This window comes from Podarcis gaigeae (genome assembly GCF_964106915.1).
Source record: "Podarcis gaigeae genome assembly, chromosome: Z".
In the NCBI taxonomy this organism is placed as follows: domain Eukaryota; kingdom Metazoa; phylum Chordata; class Lepidosauria; order Squamata; family Lacertidae; genus Podarcis; species Podarcis gaigeae.
In genome coordinates, this window is record NC_139691.1 from 2,533,375 (window position 1) to 2,554,401 (window position 21,027).

At 46.3% G+C, this 21,027-nt stretch overlaps 1 protein-coding gene across 1 annotated transcript in view; it reads left to right on the top strand.

Annotated features, from left to right (window-relative positions):
- The first annotated feature begins 544 nt into the window (after positions 1-544).
- TTLL11 (tubulin tyrosine ligase like 11) overlaps positions 545-21,027 on the top strand; it is a 64,140-nt gene continuing 43,657 nt past the window's right edge. The window contains exons 1-2 of the mRNA XM_083721756.1: positions 545-1,047; positions 17,966-18,062. Of these exons, the coding sequence (XP_083577882.1) occupies positions 643-1,047; positions 17,966-18,062 (502 nt within the window). The 5' untranslated portion in view covers positions 545-642. The remainder of the gene's footprint in view (positions 1,048-17,965; positions 18,063-21,027) is intronic.

A 21,027-nucleotide genomic window follows, 5' to 3' on the forward strand; every position in this document is an offset into this window, starting at 1 on the left:
GTGATTCAATGAAACTCAGTAAAGGGGGATTGGAGGAAGTCAGTTAACAATGAAAATTAAATTAGGTCTTAAAGTAATAGGTGTTTATATGTTTGTTTTTATTCTTTTTAGTATTGTAATTTTTTTCCTGTGTTATATTTGTTACAAATTTGGAAAATCAATAAAAAAAATTGGGGGGGGGGGAAGAAAAATGAGAAAGAGGAAAGAAAAAACTTGAGGGAAACTGAGGAAGAAATTTAAAAAAAAATGAATGAAACTTAAGTAGAAGCAAACTTAAAGGAAGCTTAAAGCAGAGAGAGGGGGAAAGGCATAGGAAAACTGAGGCAGAAAAAACACATGGGGAAACTGAGGCAGAAATAAAAAAGTTGAATGCGCATAACTGAGGCATAAACAAATGGAGGAGGAGGTGATGGGGAACTGAACTGACTAATAATATTTAATACAGGCAGGCGCTTTAAGGGGAAAAGGTGGAGGCTGCGCTGGAGGGCGCGCTTGAGGGCGCGGAGGCTCTTCGGTTGCGCGCACGTCGCCGCAACAAAGCCACAAAGAAGGCTCCCACGGGGAGCATGCTCAGTTCCCCCAGTGCCGGCAACGGAGGAGGAGCGAGCAGCCGAAGACGCCGCCACCGCCGCCAGCCTGAGGATGGAGATGCCGGTGGGAGACGCAGACGCCGCCCCCGCGCGCGAGGAGAGGAAGGCGGCGGCGGAGGAGGAGGAGGAGCAGGAGCGCAAGGGGGCGGCGGGGGGCCCGCTGCCGCCGCGGCCGGAGGGTCAGCCGGGGGGCGTGGAGGGGGCGGCGGCGTTTCCAAGAAGAGCCCCTGGCACTGCGCCCTCGGCTCGGGCAGGTGCCGTGGCGCGCCTGGGCTCTGCCGGGCGCCGGGGCGCAGCGCCCAAGGAGCCGCCGCCCAGGAAGAAGAAGGGTCCCGCGGCTCCGGGGCCCCGGCCGCACCCGCGCAGGAACCCGCGACCCGTAACGGTGGACAGCTCCAAGGCGCGCACCTCGCTCCAGCCGCTCAAGCGCAGCCTCAAGCTGCTGCGTTGGAAAGAGGTAAGCGGGGAAGGGCGCGGGGAGAGGACCCAGCCCCCCCATGCCTTGGCCCGGGTGGAAGCCCCCCTTCCCCATCGCAAGAGCAGCGCCGCAGCTGGAGCAAACCGCGGGTAGACTCCAACTCCCATCATGCCCCGCCGTTGGCCTGGCTGGCGGGGGCTGATGGGAGTTGGAGTCCTGGCACAGCTGGAGGGACGCAGGTTCGCCCATCCCTGAGCCGCCGCACCTAGTAGAAGCACCGGCCTAATTTGGGGGTCTGTAGCCCGCACGTCATAGGGATCAGGAGTGGGGCCCTGCTGTGCAACTCATTGCCCACAGGCACTAAGTTTGGTTCTTAGATGACTTTGGACGTATAATAATAATAATAATATTTTATTTATATCCTGCCCTCCCCAGCCGAAGCCGGGCTCAGAGCGGCTAACAACAGTAAAATACTTGGTTGGCCACTGTGAGAACAGGATGCTGGGCTCAGAGGCGGAGCTAGCTGCTCCAGCACCCAGAGCGGTGCAAGCTGGGCACCTGGGGGCGGGGCTAGCCATCCCAGGGGGGTGGAGCGATGATGTCACCCCCTCTCAGGGGTGTCCCCCCCCCAGGTGGGTTGCATCCCGCTTACTCCTCCAGTGGCTGGGCTGCACGGGCCTGATCCTGCAGCTGAGCTCTTCATCCAAGGACCACAGGGCGGTTTGCAGTATAAAAACACGAAAACACCTACTATAATAGCAGTACCCCCACCCCACAATTTAAGAGGGCAGAGAGTATATTAAGCTTATCCCCACAGTTGCCCACTCCCCCGTTGTGTGTTTAGCTAACACTGACTTGGTTCGTTCATAATTCCATGCTATGGTTTATTAAACTATGGTTTATTTGATCTTCTGAACACTGTGCAGCGACTTTTAACTATGGTTTGTTTGTTGCCAGCCAACCAACCAGGATCTGAAACCAAAGCTTGTTGTTAAAGTACAAACCTTGGTTTGGCAAACTCATAGTGTACACCAGCCTTCACCAACATCTGGAGGGCACTGGCTGGGCAAATGCTGATGTCCATGCAGCTTTGATTATGCATCAGTTCCCTGATTCTGAAGACAGGATCTGTTTTCTTTTGTGCAGCGGCAACAGAGTCTAACTTTTCTGATGTGGTTTCTCTTCTTCCCAGTAAACAAATGAACTTTGCAAGGCTCCAGGCTCTTCCTGGAACACATCTCTCTCTGCATTTAAAGGGCCTGGCTAAATGTTTAGAACATCAGCCCCTTGCCACATGGCCAAGGATGATGGATGCAAGCAAAAGGTCTATCTATCTCAAAACTCTGTTTGGGACACCAGCTCTCATCCGTCCCCACCAGCATAGGAAAGTTGGGGAAGTCTAAACTGGACACGTACCAGGACCTCCTGGTGTGTGTTGCGTTTTGCAGCTCTGCGTCAATGATTTCGCCTTGCTTTCCTCATAATGTCTAGTTGAGCACAATTCATATTGTGACATCACTGCATCGTGCAATGCCTTTGACCTCACTGCTGGCAACCAATAATATGAGGCAGGAATGGACCCCAACTAAATGGTGCCTTTCTGGTTTTCATTGTGTAGGCATTGACCAGGAGTAGAGCAGAGTCCATCCCTTGTGCAGGCACCTAGGAACAAAACTGGGCTGTTTCCCCTGCTTCTTCCTGAAGAAAAAAAATTGACACACCTCGATTTGGCTGGTACTGAAGCCATTCATCGTGCTGCTAATTAGTTTTATTTCTTTCTTAAGAACCTAAGAAGAGCCTCTGCTGGAACAGGCTACAGGGGCCCTATCTAGTCCAGTGTCCTGTTCTCACAGTGGCCAGCTAGATGTCCACTGTGGGAAACCTGCAAGCAAGATGCAAACACAAGAGCCCACCGAGAGTGGTGGGGCAGCCAGAAGGGTCTTCTCTGCCCCCCCTCCATGAATTTGCTCCATAGAACTCACGGTGGCACGCAAGGTTATCACCCTCCCCTTTTTATCATTGGGCGAGGAGACCCAGGCCACACACTGAGCTTCATGACTGAGTGGAGACTTTGGTTTTTTTACCATAATTTTTATTGAGTTTTCCATATCACTTTTCATTATGTAAATCCATAACTTAAAATATTGCTCAGAAAGAGCATCAACCCTCCCTCCCTCTGACTTCCACGTATCTTTAACAAATCCATCGCATTTTTATAACCACTTCTTTACCTGGTATCAATCCCCCCCTTCCTTTGGTCCCCCCCCCGCCCATAATTTTTATTAATTTTTCCACAGTTGTAACAAATATTTCAACAAACATTGCACAACCAAAGGTCAAACCAGAACAAACACACACAAAAATACATCAAAGAAAAACAACAAACCATAAAAACGAACTTAATTGTTTAAAAAACCCAACCTTATGAACATGTTAATTGACTTCCTATAGTCCCTCCCTTCTGGGTTTTCTTGAATCTGAATGTAACAGCTTTCCAATATCATTATTAAACAACAATATTCCAATTATAATCAAATTTATTCACTTTTCTTACTGTTCTGAATCCCGTTTATTAAATTAAATCCTAATTTAGCCCTAGGCCTATTTAGTACTTTCAAGTAATTTATAATTTTTTTATATTACAATATTTATTCAAATAGTTCTTAAATTTCCTCCAATCTTCCTGATATTCCTTTTCTCTCTGGTCGCGGATTCTTCCAGTCAGGTCGGCTAGCTCCAAAAAGTCCATCATCTTCATCTGCCAATCTTCCACTCTTGGTAGTTCTTGTGTTTTCCAATTTTTAGCTAGTAAAATTTGAGCAGCCGTTGTGGCATACAAAAATAATTTAACATCTTTCTTGGGCAATTCCAAACCTGTTATTCTAAGAAGAAAGGCCTCTGGTTTCTTAATAAATGTATATTTCAACATTTTTTTCAATTCATTATAAATCTTCTCCCAGAAGTCTTTCACCTTGGGACAGGTCCACCACATATGAAAAAGGTACATTCTTTTTCTTTACATTTCCAGCAAAGATTATCACTATTGTGATAAATCTCTGCTAATTTTGCAGGGGTTGAGTACCACCTATACATCATTTTCATAATATTTTCCTTTAATATCGTACACGCAGTAAACTTAACCCCTTTCTTCCATAACCTCTCCCAATCCTCCAACATTATATTATGTCCCACATCGCATGCCCAGTCAATCATTACCAATTTAACTTGTTCATCCTTTGTATGCCACTCCAACAGCAAGTTATACATTTTAGACATATTCTTGACTTTGGTATCTAACAACTCTGTGTCCAATTTGGTTTTTTCTGTTGCAAAACCATTTCTCTTATCAATCTTATATAATTCATTAATTTGATAATATTGCAGCCAATTCACTTTATCTTTAATTTGTTCAAATGGTTTTAATTTAAAACCTTCCTGATCCTCTAACAATGAATCTGAGTATCTCAACCATTTATTTTCCATATTTAACTTTTTTGGGGCCTCTGCTTTCATTGGCGAAATCCATTTGGGTGTTTTTCTTACTAAGACATCTTTATATCTGTTCCATACATTATATACCTGGTATCAATTTTTAACATTCACCCTCTTATATGTAAATTAGCTCATTAATTTCATATTACCAAACATTTCATGTTAAAGCTGCAAACGTTTTCAAATTTTTACAATTTTCTTTCAAATAAAGTATAAATTTCCTCCAGTCCTTCTGAAACAGTTCATTGCGCCGATTCTGGATCTTCCCTGTCAGCTTTGCCAACTGACTGTGTGGAGACTTTAATTGCACTCCAGGATTTTGTCCCCTGGGCCATCCAGGCAATGTGTCTTGGGGAGGGTCTCCTTTCCGAAGAAGAGTACAGCAAAGGGGTATTTTTTTGTTTTTATTTATTTATTTTCCCATTCTTTATGATCACACTTTCATCCAGGGATGTTGAATAACTTACAAAAAAAGAAAAATCATTCAGTCGAAAATCTAACAATAACATGCATCAAAATCGCCCTCTTATTAGATATATATAACAGTATATACTTTTGTCCCTACTCATTTATCCTAATTTCTCCCCCACTTCCTCCCTCCCCTTTAACCCCTGCCCCAAAAACTTGTTCTCTCTTCAAATCTTTAACCATGTACACAGATTATTCATTCTAATTTGGAGGCTAGGTTTGGCTTCCCCCTGTGCTATCCAATTCCTATAACTTGTCCATTTATTCACAATCTTTTGACATTTGTTTTCCCATGTATCTTCCGTCATTGCCTGTTCAAATATATCAGATTGTATATATTCAAAAACATAGTCATTCCGTTTTTCCATTGTCCATTTATCCTTTTCTTTCTATCCTAATGCTATAACAAGCATACCAGCTAAGATCATAATTTTATACCAAAGAGTATAGATAAAATAAAAATGGATAAATAATTCTTTATATTTATCCATTTTTATTTTATCTATACTCTTTGGTATAAAATTAAGTAGGAATTTCCTATTGAAAAGGTATAGAACTGGCATATATAGTTAAAGGATTGAGTCCTAAGTGTTGGCATTTTGGTCAAGAGTTAGGGGGTATATGCACATATGTGGTGGGAGTGTATTTGTGAAAAGGAATATTGGCAAAATATTATAAAGGTTATTTCTGATGTATTTCAGGTTAAGGTAGAAGTCAGTAGAGAAATGCTTATCTCAGGAATACTGGGGAATAGTAAAATAGAAAGCAAAGGAGTATTTGTCATCAGTGCTCTGGCCTTGGGTGTTTTCTGCCAGGCAGACCCTGGTCTGTATGGCTCTCTGTCCTCATTCCAGGCCCCCGGCCTCAATTGCTCTTCCTCTAGGTCCCTGCCTTCCTCCTTTTATCTGTACCTGTGTTTTTAATTACGGTTCTCATTCTAGCTGTCTTGTAGCTGGGCCTCTCCAGTCTCGCTGGGCCTCAGAAGCCTGGCTGCCTTTGCTGTGGTCAGTGGCTGTTGCGTCATCAGTAGCCGTGATTCCTGCGTTGTAGGAAGATGGACTATCTAGATAGCCCTTGCGAGTCCCTTCCAACTTTGTAATTCCATGAATGTAATTCCTGCTCATGTCGTTGGCAACACACAAATCGCTGGCTGCCCCCTTGTTTACCTATGATTGCATGAGAACATATGCAAGTTCACAAGCAAAATCGACTTATTTATTTCAGGGGTGGGGAGTCTGCAGCTCTCCCAAGTAATATTTGGTCCCTGCATCTCCCTGCAGCCAGCATGCCCAGTGGTCAGGCATGAGGGCCGTCGCAGTGCACAGGCCTCTCTTGGGCCACAGACTTATTAATTCTAGTTAGCTTGGCCCCATTGTTTTAGGAAAGTGGTTTTGTTTTGTTTCTTGAGCGCTTTGGACCTTCCACCTGCAGCATTTCTGCACGAGAGGGAAATGCCTTGCACTCTATTTTCACACCTTGCCCAAGACGGTGCCACAGTCGTGAGAAGAGCCTGGCTGCATCAGTTTCTCCCAGGGGCCACGCTGGGGGCCCCCATGGGAAGCCCCCCCCCCCCCCGGCAGGACATGGAGGAGGCAACGGCCTTCGCCCTCTCCAGCACCTGGCAGTCAGTGGGATAAGGCCTCTGAGCAGCCAGGCTCACAGCAGCACCTGGCCCCAGAAGTCACGGGACTCCAACTCCCATCATCCCCCATGGTTGGCAGCGCTGGCTGGGGATGATGGGACTTGGAGTCCAGCAGGATCTGGAAGGCCCCTCGTTCCCTGTCTCTGCTTTATAGGGAAGCAGAACGGAGAAGGACAGAGCAGAGGTGGAAGGCACCCCAGGGGTCATCTAGCCCAACCCCCAGCAATGCAGGAATCACGGCTAAGGAATCCCCTGACAGGTAGCCATCCAACTTCTGCTGGACTACAATTTGATAATAATAATAAATAATAATAATAATAATAATAATAATAATAATAATAATAGTTATTTATACCCCATCCGCCCTGGCCAGAGCTGGGCTCAGGGCAGCTAACACCAGTAAAATCACAGTAAAAACATAATAAGGGGGGAAAAGCAATTTAAAATACAGGTTAAAATGCAATTTAAAATGCAGCCTCATTTTAAAAGTAGCCCATAGATCAAAACCATAAGGGGAGGGAAAACATAATGGTCCAAACCAAAGGCCAGGCGGAACAGCTCTGTCTTGCAGGCCCTGCGGAAATATGTCAAGTTAATTTAGATATTGCACTTAACTTTTTCCTCCCAGGAGCTCATGGTAGTGTACATGGGTTTTATTCCCACAACAATCCTGTGAGGCAGGTTTAGTAGGAGAGAGAGGGGGGAAGGAAGACTGGCCCAAGGTCACCCAGCTGGTTCATGGCTGAGTGTGGATTTGAACTCTGGTCTCCCATGCCCTAGTCCATTGCTCTAACCACTACACCACATGATTCTTCAGGTTCGTGTCATCCCTGACCATTGGCCGTGCTGGCTGGGGGCTTGGTGAGAGCTTGGCATTCTACAAATGTGGAAATACTCCTTTTTCTTTTTTATAATTGTTGCCACATGCTCAGCGCTGTAGAAATTCAATATGATGGTGGTGGTGATGATGATCGCTGCTGAGTGCTAGGTGTTGTGCAAACATTGCAAATGCCATAGTGAGGTTGCATGGTGTGTGTGTGTAGGGGGTACACAGGTGGAACACATCATGAGTTTCGACAGCCATCTGCCAGGGTTTCTTTATCTGTGGTTGAAGGGGGTTGGACTAGATGACCAGTGGGGTCCTTCTAACTCTACAATTCTTTGAGCAATAGCTACCAGTTGCCATGAAAGTTCTGTTAGGAGCAACAGGACCTCTCTCTGTCTCTCTTTCTCTTTCACGAGTTCACACACACAGGGGGCACCACCTTTTGTAAAATCATGCACCATCTGAAAATGAGGGAAGTGTACCTTTTTCTTCAGAATCACTGTTTTCAGTCATTTTTGAGGATTAATTTAACTTAACCTACTAAAATTTCATTAATTGGGTGAGAACCCTGGTAAAAGCATCTTTTTGTCTACATTCTCCTACCCTCTTCAGAATTTAAGAACATATGACAAATGCTGCTGGATAAATAAATAATAAATAATTTTTTATTTATACCCTGCCCTTCCCGGTTCAGAAAACCGGGCTCAGGGCGGCTAACAACAAATTTAAAACACTAAATTGATGCAACGAAAAACAGCATAAAAACATGAATAACCATAAATTCAGAATTCAAAAGTCAGTTTAGGGGGGAAATCCATCTAGTAAACATTAGATGATCTCCAGGGCTAGCTGGCTAAGTTAGTCCTATTTGGGCCAGTGAGGAGACCAGGGGAGAATTAGCTGTGGGATCCCAGAGCGGTGAATCTTCATAATACGGGGAGGGAAGGAAGGGGAATAAAAGATCAGGCTAAGTTCAAATTGAAAGCCAGGCGGAATAGCTCTGTCTTATAGGCCCTGCGGAATGGATGAGGCCAGTGACCTATTTGGCCCCTCCAGCATCCTGTTCTGGGAGAGGCCAACTAGGTGCCCCACTGGGAATTCCACAAACAGGGCATGTGTACAACAGCACACCCCCTGCTTTCGGCATCCAGATGCCCTCCATCTCCAACAGAGAGGCTTTGTGAGTACAGTAGTAGCTACTGGTAGCCTTAACCTTCATCTGTTCAACCCCCCCGTCAGTGCCAGTACCACTTCTGGATAACTGAACTCAGCCATTCATTCAGGACAGATCCAAAACACTGTCTAATGCATAAAGGTAAAGGGACCCCCGACTGTTAGGTCCAGTCGTGACCGACTCTGGGGTTGCGGCACTCAACTCACTTTATTGGCTGAGGGAGCCGGTGTACAGCTTCCGGGTCATGTGGCCAGCATGACTAAGCCACTTCTGGCAAACCAGAGCAGCAGACGGAAATGCTGTTTACCTTCCCGCTGGAACGGTACCTATTTATCTACTTGCACTTGGATGTGCTTTCGAACTGCTAGGTTGGCAGGAGCAGGGACTGAGCAACGGGAACTCACCCCATCACGGGGATTCAAACCACCGACCTTCCGATCTGCAAGCCCAAGAGGCTCTGTGGTTGAGACCACAGCGCCACCCGCGTCCCTCCTAATGCACACTCCACACCATATTACAAACTTTGCAGGTCTTAATTGGGATGTTTGTGCATTGAAAAACCAATTATTATTTTATAACAAAATCAGAAGAGGAGCCCCTAGGAAATTATTGCCTTGCAGGGGGCTGGACTAGATGATTTGTGGCAATTCACTACTGTTGCAGGGACAAAGTCTTTGTGACAGTTTTAAGGTGCCTCTAGTGGATTGCCATTGCTGCTTGGGGGTTAAAAGAATTCTGGTGCCTAGTACAGTCAGACCTCGAGTTACAGACTCTTCAGGTTGCGTTTTTTCGGGTTGCGGACCCTTTGAAACCCGGAAGTACCGGAACGGGTTACTTCCAAGTTTCAGTGGTCATCCATGGGCAGAAGCGCAAAATCACGCTTTGCGCATGCGCAGATGCGGCGCTGCAGGTTGCAAATGCTGCAGGTTGCGAACGTGCCTCCTGCACGGATCATGTTCGCAGCCTGAGTGTCCCCTGCACTGAATTCTTCAGAGCAGGTATAGACTTGTAACCTGAACGGACTCAAATTTGTGTTTTTTAAAAAACCCCAAAACAAAATTACAGACAGAATACTTTCACCTCCTTTGGGGCAGCAGTCAGTGTCTGTCTGTCTGTCTGTCTGTCTGTCTGTCTGTCTACCTACCTACCTACCTACCTACCTACCTACCTACCTACCTATTTCAGGAAAAGCCCCTGCCCCACTTTTATAGAAAAGCCATGTATTCCTCTCCACACAAATCCTGTTCTGACAACTTGAAGTGGCCCTGATCCTCAGCTCAGCTCGAACCTGTTGTAAATGGATGCTCTACAAGTAGGATTTTTCACGTACTGCTGTGGAATTTGTGGGGTAGGGGTGGGATCAAGTTTCGGGATGCTGTTTTTACCAAACATTTTCCTTCAGTTTCTGATATTAATATTTGGCCAGCAAGATTCTTTTTTATATGCTTCCTAAAAAATGCCTGAAGCCATTCTTGCAACTCTACAGTGAGTGTCGGTGGGGAGACATAGCAGTGAGAACAAGGTCAGTTAAAATTGGATTTTGTGCTAACGAGATCGGTGTGTTTGCATACTGACTTGCTGAAGTCATTTGCAGAGGTGGAAACAGAAGTCTCACCGGGAATTATGTATGCCGGTGTTAATCAGAACGGATAACACTTCTGAAAAGTCTGCTGAACAAATCCCTTTTGGAACAAGATGACACCTTCATCTGCCATGTTATTTGCATAATATCACGGAATTAGCATAATTAGCCCAGAAAGCAGAAAATGCTTTGCCCATTAGGGTCCTGTTCTGTTGTATCTGGAGCAGGGAGCGTGGGGATTTAATGATGCTGATTTTTTTTTGGCCTGAAGGGGGAGCCCTTGACTTTCTTATGAGATACAAGGCAGACTTTGTCCTGGTCTGGAGCCAAGAATATAAAAAATTGCAATTTTGCAACATCCTGCTTGGGCCTGGACACCATTTTTAGGTTGGTTATGGATGTGCATGTTTGTTTGCATCTATTATCCCCAACTGGGTGCTCTCCATATGCTTTGGACAAGAGTTCCAAATAGCCTTGACCACTGACCATTCTGGCTGCAGCTCATAGGCGTCGGCTGATGACTCTGCTGGACTAGATGGGCCGGGGGCTCTTCTTGTGTTCTTAAGAAGTAATTCCACACATCTGCAATGTTGTCTCCTCTGCTTTTTGGTTTTGAAAAGCTGTGTACCAGTTGCAAAATACCACAGTGGTGGCAGCGACAATGGTGATAGTAACTGAAGGCTCCTTGGGGCAGGGACCTGTCTGAGTTTTGTTTTGCCAAGGCTGCAGCGGCTGAGCATGGTTGCTTGTGGTCCCATTGTGCTTGGGCTGAGAGTTTTACTTTGTTGGGGTCTTGTGCAAAAGCTTTAAGGGAGAAGGTGGGTTTGGGGGAGGGGAGGTGAAGAGGAGGTGGGTTCTGTGAATGTATCTCTGGTCATAAGATGGCAGCCAGGGGCGAGGTGGAAGTGGCAGAGACCAGGGTTCAAATCTGTACTCGGCACGAACCTCATGGGGTGTGTGACCTTGGGCCTCTCTCAGCCTAACCAACCTGCCAGAGTTGCTGTGAGATAAAATGAGGAGCAGGGAGGGCCATATAGACCACCTTGAACTCCTTGGAGAAAAAGGGGGCATATAATTATTCTTGGGGGGGGGGTAGGTAAACAGGCAAGTGGGTGGGGCCCTGTGAGGCATTTCGAAGAGCTCAGGGTGGGGGTCTTGGAAGACAGGCGGAACAGCTGATGGCTTGGCTTCCTTTCTGGGTTTGCTGTTGCCATGGTTACAGCGGCATTGTTTCACTAACACAGCTGCAGCAGCTATGCAAACAGCCAGGTCCCATAACTCTTTGATTTCCTGGTGTGCGGCTGGCCGTCTCTCTCCCCCCCCCCCCCCGGCCTTCCTTTCCTGTTTGTTCCTTACCTTCTCTGGAAAATAGGAGATCTGTTTCACATGTTTTGCCTTTCGCTCTCACCTCCACGACACCTTCCCCCCCCCCCCGCCCCCGGGGACCCATGCGTGAAATGTGCTGCTTTAGCTTACGGGCTGTACAGGTGCGGTGGAGAATCGGGCCGTGCTGCAACCAGGGCTTGCATAAAAAGAAAAGGGGAAAAAAGACGTGGCTGAGAGCAAAAGTGCCAGTAACCAAAAGCTGCTTGCGGAGGAGCTAGCTTTATCTTCCTTGTTTATTTACAGTGGTACCTCTAGATGCGAACGGGATCCGTTCCGTAGCCCCGTTCGCATCCTGAAGTGAACGCAACCCACGCCTGCGGGTTGCAATTCACCACTTCTGCACATGCGCGTGACGTCATTTTGAGTGTCTGTGCATGCACGAGCGGCGAAACCTGGAAGTAATGTGCTCCGTTACTTCCTTTTTTAAAAAAAAAAAATTTTTTTTATTAATTTTCCAATACAATTGTACATTTTTATCCAAATTTTAAAAAATTACCTCTTTTTGGACTTCCTTCAGCTTTTCTGACAATCGTCCATATTTCTTCAGCACGCATTCCCTTCATTTGTATTGCCATTTGTCTTCCCTCCCCCTTCTATTTCTTTTTAACAATACATCTCAACTTTTACAGTGCCTCTTGGAAACCCACTAGCGTTGTTTGTACATCACACACATTTTTCAGATAATCTACAAACTTTCACCAGTCTTCGATAAACCTTTGGTCTCGCACATATCTGATTTTCCCAGTTAATTTATCCAATTCTGCATAGTCTGTCAATTTCATTCTTCATTCTTCTATTGTCGGTATTTCGTCTTGTTTCCATTTCTGGGGCAGTAAAATTCTTGCTGCTGTAACTGCATATTGGAAAAGTTTACAGTCCTTTCTTCTTATTTCCTTTTTTTTATAATATATTTATTAGCAATTTTTTAATTTAATTACAATTCCAATAAACAATACCATATAACATATCTTTTAACATAATCTTCTTAACTTCTTTGGACTCCCTCGCATCTCCCGCTCCTGCGTTCCTAGCCAAAAAGATTTTTCCAGCAAATTTATCCCCTTATTTCGATTTTTATTATCTAATTTTCCAATATTATATCACTAATTTTTAATATCCTTTATTCAAATCTAAAAGAATTAAATATAACTTAAGAATTTTCCAAAACTTTATCTTTTCTTAAATTTAACTTATCTTCATATATCACTTCCTCTATCTCAATGGTGCCCAGTTGTTTACATTCTAGCATCCTCCGTAACATTCATATAATTTATAATATTTTTGTAGATAGATCTTGAATTTCTTCCAGTCTTCTTCCAACGTCTCTTCTCCCAGGTCTCGGATTCTGCCCGTCATTTCTGCCAGTTCCATATAGTCTGTCAGTTGCATCTGCCATTCTTCCAGCGTGGGTAGATCTTGGGTTTTCCAATACTTAGCGATAAGTATCCTTGCTGCTGTTGTTGCGTACATAAAAAATGTTTGGTCCTTCTTTAACACCCTCTGGCCAACAATGCCCAAAAGAAAGGCCTCTGGTTTCTTAGGGAAGGTATACTTAAATACCTTTTTCAGCTCATTATATATCATTTCCCAGAAAGCCTTCACTCTAGGGCAGGTCCACCAGTGGTGAAATAATGTTCCTTCATTTTCCTTACACTTCCAACATTTGTTATCAGACAAGTGGTATATTTTTGCAAGTTTGACTGGGGTCATATACCATCTGTATATCATTTTCTTCTTATTTTCTTTCCTGTAATCCCTAAAAGAAAGGCTTCTGGTTTCTTTACAAAACTATGTTTTAACATCTTTTTCAATTCATTATAGATCATTTCCCAGAAACTTTCTTACTATCCCACCACATATGATAAAACGTTCCTTCTTTTTCTTTACATTTCCAACACTTATTACACATCTTATACATCTTTGCTAGTTTTACCGGTGTAATGTACCATCTATAAAACATTTTTCATAACATTTTCCTTCAACGCCGTACATGCTCCGTTACTTCCGGGTCGCCGCAGAGTGTAACTCGAAAACGCTCAAACTGAAGCACATTTAACCCAAGGTGTGACTGTATTGTATTTCTATCCTACCTTTTCACTCAAGGAACTCAAGATGGCGTATATGGTCCCCCCCTTCATTTAATCCCCATAACACCCTTCTTCGGCTCAAGACCACACCCAGTCAGCTTCATAGCCAAGTGGGGGATTCAAACTCAGGTCTCCCAGTTATCTGACTAACAACTGGCTCTCTTCCTTTATGATAGTCTTCACAAACCTGCTGGTGAGCTCTGTTTTATGCATACGTGTGTTTGTGGTGTGTACATGGCAGGGTGGGGAGGGGTGGGGGGCTCTCATTGTATGTACTCCTGCAGGGGCTCCCAAGCTCCTCCACCTCCTTTCCCCAGAACTTTTGACAATTGTTGAGGGTCCTGGACGACCACTTAACATTTTCCCTCTGCAAAGGCAGCCTTTGAGCAGGAGCTGGAGGAATACCTTATTCCTGTGCCTTTTCCCAGAATGCTGGCACGGTGCAACGACAAATTCAGCTGCGGGTTGCTACACACCAGAAGAAAAGCACCTGGAAGCAGGGCCTCTTTGTCAGCTGCCCCTGAAACTCTGCAACCTTTCGTCAGAAGTATGAAAACATACCCCTTTCCTTGGGGTTCAGATGTGGCTGCAGAAACTCTTCCTCTTCAGCGTTTTTTTCAGCTAGTTTTCTTGAATCTTGCTGCTTTTCTTTTTAATTTTGTTATACGTCTGCCAGGATGATTGTCATTGCTTTGAGCCTTGCAAAAAATGAATTAAAACAGAGAAGCCTACCTCCTAGCATGTGCAGAGTGCCTTTCCTTCAGCCATGGACAATTAACCAATAACATGCTCTCGTTATGGGTCAGGGAAGAAATTGTGGCTTCTCAGCAGCCTCAGACCACCAGTTTAGGGCTTTCTTTAGCCTTTGGCTTGTGAACAAACTCATACACTCTAAAATTTATTTGCACTGTAATGAAGTCAGGCAGGTTTCCCCTCCCTGCTCCCCCACCAAAAAGGTGTCTTTTGTATACCTTTAGCCAAGGTTCTTTTTTGCCTTTAGATTATTATTTTTTGAGTGGGAAAGTGTTTTGGAGAAAGCTGTTGTAAACAAAAACTACTCCCTTATGGGGTACCCAAGAGCCATTATAGAGTCCTTTGTAGATTTTCCATCGGTAGGAGAAAATAACAGAGGCCAACCAGAGAATATTGAGAAGCAAAGCAGCTAGTAAGCCAGATCTTTATTAAAGCTGTTGCAACAGGGTGCTCCCCTCACCCGCAGGAGAGAGAAGGAGAACCCTGAACCATGTGCACAAGCCCTTATATAGACTTTTGAACTGCTCACCCTGGAGCCCGAAACCACTCCTCCATATATCATAAATACATCACAGAAGGGGTGTAGCCCAAGACCACCTCCAGTACATCATACATACATCAGAAGGGACTGTCTAAAACAGAATTCTGAGTGTGTTGTTTATCTCCTGTCTGCCAGGTTACCTGATTGGATTACCTGGGCATCCTGGCCACACTTTTGTTATGATAACTACTCAATTCCTGAATCCAGGCCACAGGCTCACCCTATTCCAGGGGTCAGCAAGGCTTATCGGGCACACCAGATCACTCCCGCAGAGATCCTCCGTGGGCTGGGCCAGCGCAGCACAATGCCAGAAATCGCATCTGCGCATGTCTGTGGCGCTGGAAATCGCTTCTGCGCATGCCCAGACACCGGAAAGCGCGCATGCACAGAGGCGATTTCCAGAGCCACAGAAGAGAGTCCCTGCGCCAGTTTAGCGCAGCATGTGGGGACTCGCCGAGCAAGTGGCTCGTGGGCTGCTTAAACCCCTTAGGATGCCTACCCCTGCCCTATTCATATCTTATATGTGCCCTTGAGACAGGATTTGTGAGCAAAGAGACAATTGTGAGGCTCCCCATTTCCTTGGACCTTGCAGAGAAATATTTGAGGTTAATTTGAACAAGACAAATGGTTTCAGGACTTTTTCCGTGGGTCTCCGACATGTCGTCTATACGTTTATGTGTATTTATGCTTGGTACATTTATGAGCATTTACTATATATATATATATATATATATATATATATATATATATATGACCTTAAAATTCTTATAACAAAGCAAATGAAAAGCAGCAGACAAATGAAGGGCCTGGATTTCTGCCCTCACCTTTCTTCCCCCAATGCTGCTTGGATCGGCTTATCTGCTTTGTGGTGCTCTGTCTCTGGAAGAGCCGGCGCTGTGCGGCGGATGCATTCCTTGTGCCTGTTTCAGAATTAATCAACTTGTAACTGGGATAATCTGATTTGCTATGCTGTAGTGGGGGGGGGCGTGTGGATGCTAATATAACCAACTTTCTGCTCTTGTTTTCCTGGCCACGTGACCCGGAAGTGTCTTCGGACGGCACAGGCTCCCAGCCTCTTGAGCGAGATGAGCGCTCAACCCTAGAGTCGGTCACGACTGGCCCTGATGGGCAGGGGTACCTTTACCTTTACCTTTACGTTTGCAGAAAGGATCCTCCTTTCCCTGCAACCTCCCACCTTTGCCCACAAAACTTCCATAGTAAGGGGGGTCAGGATAACCGTAAACAGCCAGGGGGTGTTTTAAAATGTTGTTGCTCCAGTGGTGAACATGCTTTTTTGCAAAAAGGGGTGGCAGTGGGAATGAAGGTGCTCTGTGCTGCCGCCTCCTCAGAGGAGGCCTGGAAACGGCCTCTGCATTCACCCTGGGGAAACTGTTGCATCATAAGTCTGGCGTCTGTTGCAATACACCTCTGAGTGTTCCAGTCAGTCTTGGGGGTACAGGCTTGTTTGTCCCAGGGGTGGACGCATGATTTGAAGCAGGTGTGTGTGGGGGGTGAACTGGAGGGCAGCAAGCTTGCATCAGCTTAACGGTCCCCCAGGATTAAGTAGCTGCACCAGTGAGGGAAGTTTTAATTGCCAAGCCAGCGAACCGGGGCAACAAGGGGTTGGGTTTCCTCCTCTAAAACCTGGTTGAGGTTCTGGGGTGTTTATGTAATAGAGCAAAGAAGCTGAAATGCCATTGATCTGATGGTGAGCGGTTAACCTTTGTTCCTTAAATTGGATGTTTCTGTGCATGTCTTTCTGCGATAATTTATTTTGGTCTATTCCATTTTCAAGTGACGCGGGTAGCGCTGTGGGTTAAACCACAGAGCCTAGGACTTCCCGATTAGAAGGTCGGTGGTTCGAATCCCTGCGACGGGGTGAGCTCCCGTTGCTCGGTCCCTGCTCCTGCCAACCTAGCAGTTCGAAAGCACATCAGAGTGCAAGTAGATAAATAGGTAGCGCTCCAGCGGGAAGGTAAACGGCATTTCCGTGCACTGCTCTGGTTCACCAGAAGCGGCTTAGTCCTGCTGGCCACATGACCCGGAAGCTGTACGCCGGCTCCCTCGGCCAATAAAGCGAGATGAGCGCCACAACCCCAGAGTTGGCCATGACTGGACCTAATGATCAGGGGTCCCTTTACCTTTATTCCATTTTCAAGCACTCAGATTCATTGGATATCCATAATACCGGAATTTGGGTGGCATCCAGTGAAGCTCTGGTTGGCCACTGTGCAGACAGGATGCTGGACTGGATGGGCCATTGGCCTCATCCAGCAGGGGTCTTCTTATGATCTGTGTCCTCACAACGGCCCTGTGGGGTTGGCCCAACATCACGGTGAGCTTATGGCTGCGGCCACGGCGGGGTTTTTGAATGTGGGCCTCCCTAGTACAGCCTTCTCCATATGGGTGCCTTCCAGGTGTTTTGGAATGCATTAAGTTGACAAAATCTGCCCAGGAACAGCCAATGTGTTGTTGGATTCTAGCCCCAGCCACCCTTCCCCAAGCAAGTATGGCCAACAGTCAGGGAGGATAGGAGCTGTGTGGTCCAGTGACCACGTTGGCTTTCCATGCTCTCGTCAACACAGTTACTGCAGGTTTCCTCCAGCCCATGATTAAAAAATAAATAAATGACCGCCAATGCACCAAATTTCAACCCTGCAATGAGAAAAGCTGAATTCCGAAACCCTGTAAATTGGGCAAATGTGCATATCTTCCACGCTGCGTCCCTGTTCCATGAGAACTGAGCACAGTGTTGTTTCCTTTTGAGGAAACAGGCGCAGGAGTCGGAAGTAGGAAGCATCTCCCGGATCACAAAGAAGGGGTGATGTGCCCACTGGTCCTGGTTACTGTCTGCTCAGAAGTAAATCCTTCTGTGTCCAATGGGGCTTCCTCCCGTGTAAATGTAGGCAATAGAATTGCATATCTAAATCGTTTCTAATTTATGCATAGCATTCGCTTCAAAGTTGTATGTACCTTATCTCTTCTTCCTCTTGTGCTTTGCTGCAGTTTCCTTTTGGCCGCCGCATTCCCTGTGACATCTACTGGCACGGTGTCTCATTTCACGATAATGCCATCTACTCGGGCCAAGTCAACAAATTTCCAGGTAATAGATTGTTTTTGCGTCGCTCATTTAAAAGAAGCAGTTGTACAAGGGAAGGGGGGAGCCCTTTGTGGTGTTTTCTGTCTTTGGAGACAGACAAGCCCTCTTCAGGTACCTGAAGGGTTGTCTCATGGGAGATGGAGCAAGCACCTAGGACCAAAACCAGCTCCATTAATTAGATCCGCACTTCGTTTTTCCTCCTTTCACCTAACGCTTCTTCAGTTGACCCTCTTCTCCCTTAAAAAGACCAAACCGTTTTATGTGTACAGTGGACGCTTGGGTTGCGAATGTGATCCGTGCGGCATGCACATTCACAATCTGCAGCGCCCGCAACCAGCAGCGGTGTGTTTGCGCACACATGGGTTGCGATTTGGTGCTTATGCGCAAAGCACGATTTAGCGCTTCTGCGCATGCGCGACCGCCGAAACCTGGAAGTGACCCGTTCCAGTACTTCCGGGTTTCGGCGGTCCGCTACCCGAAAAAACACAACCTGAAGCGTCTGTAGCCCAAGGTATGACTGTAATTGGAACTGTTCTGCCAGATTCCTGACCATGTATAAAACCAACACTGAATACCACCCTGCAAAAACTTGTCCTTTTCATGCACGATTTAGGTCCTGTCACATGGGTGGCATTTACCGCCTCTTGTCCAGGGGTGCAAAACCTCAGGCCTGGGATTCCTCCCCAGGCTGTACCCCCTTTTCCCCTGGCTGCCCCTGCCATGGACCCTGATCTGCACCTTTTTTAAGTAGACGAGAATTTGTCCCTGAGCAATGTCTCCTGCTTGCTGGGATAAGATGGAGCGTAGGGAGGGGCGCATGGGTGCAGAGACTAGCCTGCCGGTTGGTCAGTGGTAAAATTTCCACTCCTTGCCCAAAATGCTGTGGTAGGCCTAAGTTGGCTCTCATGCCGGAAGTGGCCCACACTGGTCTACCCTAGCTGCTGGTGCCCCTCAAGGTGTCAGACACTGGGGAGGGGGTGCTTCTGTGATTTCCTAGCCAGTTTTGGTGTAGTGGTTAAAGTGCCAGAGTCGGACCTGGGACAGATCAGGGTTCAAATCCCCACTAGGCTGTGAAGCTCACCCGGTGTGGCCTTGGAGGGGCCAGTCACTGCCTCTCTCAGCCCAACCAACCTCACAAGGTTGTTGTGAGGATTAAATGAGAAAGGGGGAAAACCACGTACACTGCCTTGAGACAGAAACACAAAACATGTAGTAAAAGCAAGAACAGAACAGAACAGAACAGAACAATGGCCATCACCACTGAACTGAACTGCAACACTTCCAGTCTCAGAAGGAAAGCTCAGACAGGTCCCCCCCCCCCAAATAGATTCTTTTTAAAGAGAAGAGGGGAGTTTTAGTCAACCTTTTCCTAATATTAGGTCTATCAAACTTCTTAAAGCTCCCTTACTTCTCCTTTAATCTCTACCTGAATCCAGTTAAGTAAGAGCTAAGCGCCCAAGATATTGATTCATCACAGCTCACAGCTCTTTCTGTTTATTGCGTTCTGCAAAGAGCTGTCAGGCTTTGCTCCCTCGGAATAGAGTTGGCAGGAAGGCAGCTCCCCCCCAATGCCAAACTTAATGAAACTCTGAAGTTTGGTTTTCTCTGCTAGCTCTGACAATCAGCTGCCTCTTCTCACGTATGAAAGAAAGCTCTGGCAGGAGAGGTGTTTGGTCCCTGCTTTCCTCCATGCATGGGGTAAGCAAGCAGCAACAAAACAGGATAGTATTGGGCAGTGCCAGCCTCTGGCCAGTTGGGCGAAACCTTCCCCAATAGATGATCATGTTAGATGACTGCAATGCATTACACTGTTGGGATGCAGCCAAGGAATCAGGGGCAATTTGCAGACCCCCAGCTGGCCCCAGCCCACCGGCCGGTGTGCCAGACGATCTCCAGTCCTTGGATCAGCATGAAACTGCGACCCCAGCTTCAGAAGCCTCTCAGCAGAGAAAACACACAACAGAAGTGGCAGGAGAGGCATATGCGAGCATATTTGCAAGCGGTTTATTCAGCATACATCAGGACAAAAGGAAACACATCTTCTCTCCTTCATGTCCAAAGCAAAAGCTATACACAGACGGAAGTTCCCAGCAAGCTGTGCTGGAGTGTAAACAGGCATGTGACACACAACAGTCATGCCTGTTCCTTAAGTTGGAACGGAAGTATTCTAACATGCACATGGGGATTCCTTAGGAAACGGTTGGCAGCTGGTGCAGAATTTAGTGGCCAGGTTTCTCACCGGGGCAAGACATTCTGAGCACAGAACGCCCATTCCTGGCCCGACCGCACTGCCTGCCAATTAATTTCCGGGCCCAAGTCAAAGTGCTGGTTTTGACCCACAAAGCCTTATGTGGCTCAGGATCCAAATATCGCAAGGGCTCCCTCTCCCCATATGACCAACTGAGGCTCTGCAACAATCTTCTGAGGCTGTTCTCCGTGGACCTGATCCGTGGGAGGCCTGGAGGGCAGCAACAGTCAGTGGTGGTTCCCTTCTTGTGGAACGCTCTCCCCAGGAAGGCTCACCTGGAGCCATCACTACATATATTTAGGTGCCAGATAGAAACATTTATTTTTCTCCATACCTGTTGGCTTTTAATTATCTGTGACGTCCTTCGGTGGGTGGGATGTTTTAAACCTGCCTTTTAAAAACAGGGTTGTCTTTTCAATTTTTCTTCATTATTACGCTGGTTTTAATGTATGTGCTTGTTGCTTTTGTAAGTTGCTTCAAGTTTTATTTTATTTTTAATTTTAAAAAGTGGCTAATACCTTTAAATAGCAACATGATCAGAGATTGGAGGGCATGAATGACAGCTGAAAAATTGTGCAGGAAAACCCGTGGGGTTTGCTCCATTGTGGCATCCTTTGTCATGCAGTGCTGTGCATGTCTACTCAGAAGTAAGGCCTCTTTAGCTCAATGGAAAGTGTGTGCATTCTTACAGACACTTCCTGAGAGAGAAGTTCTGCTGCA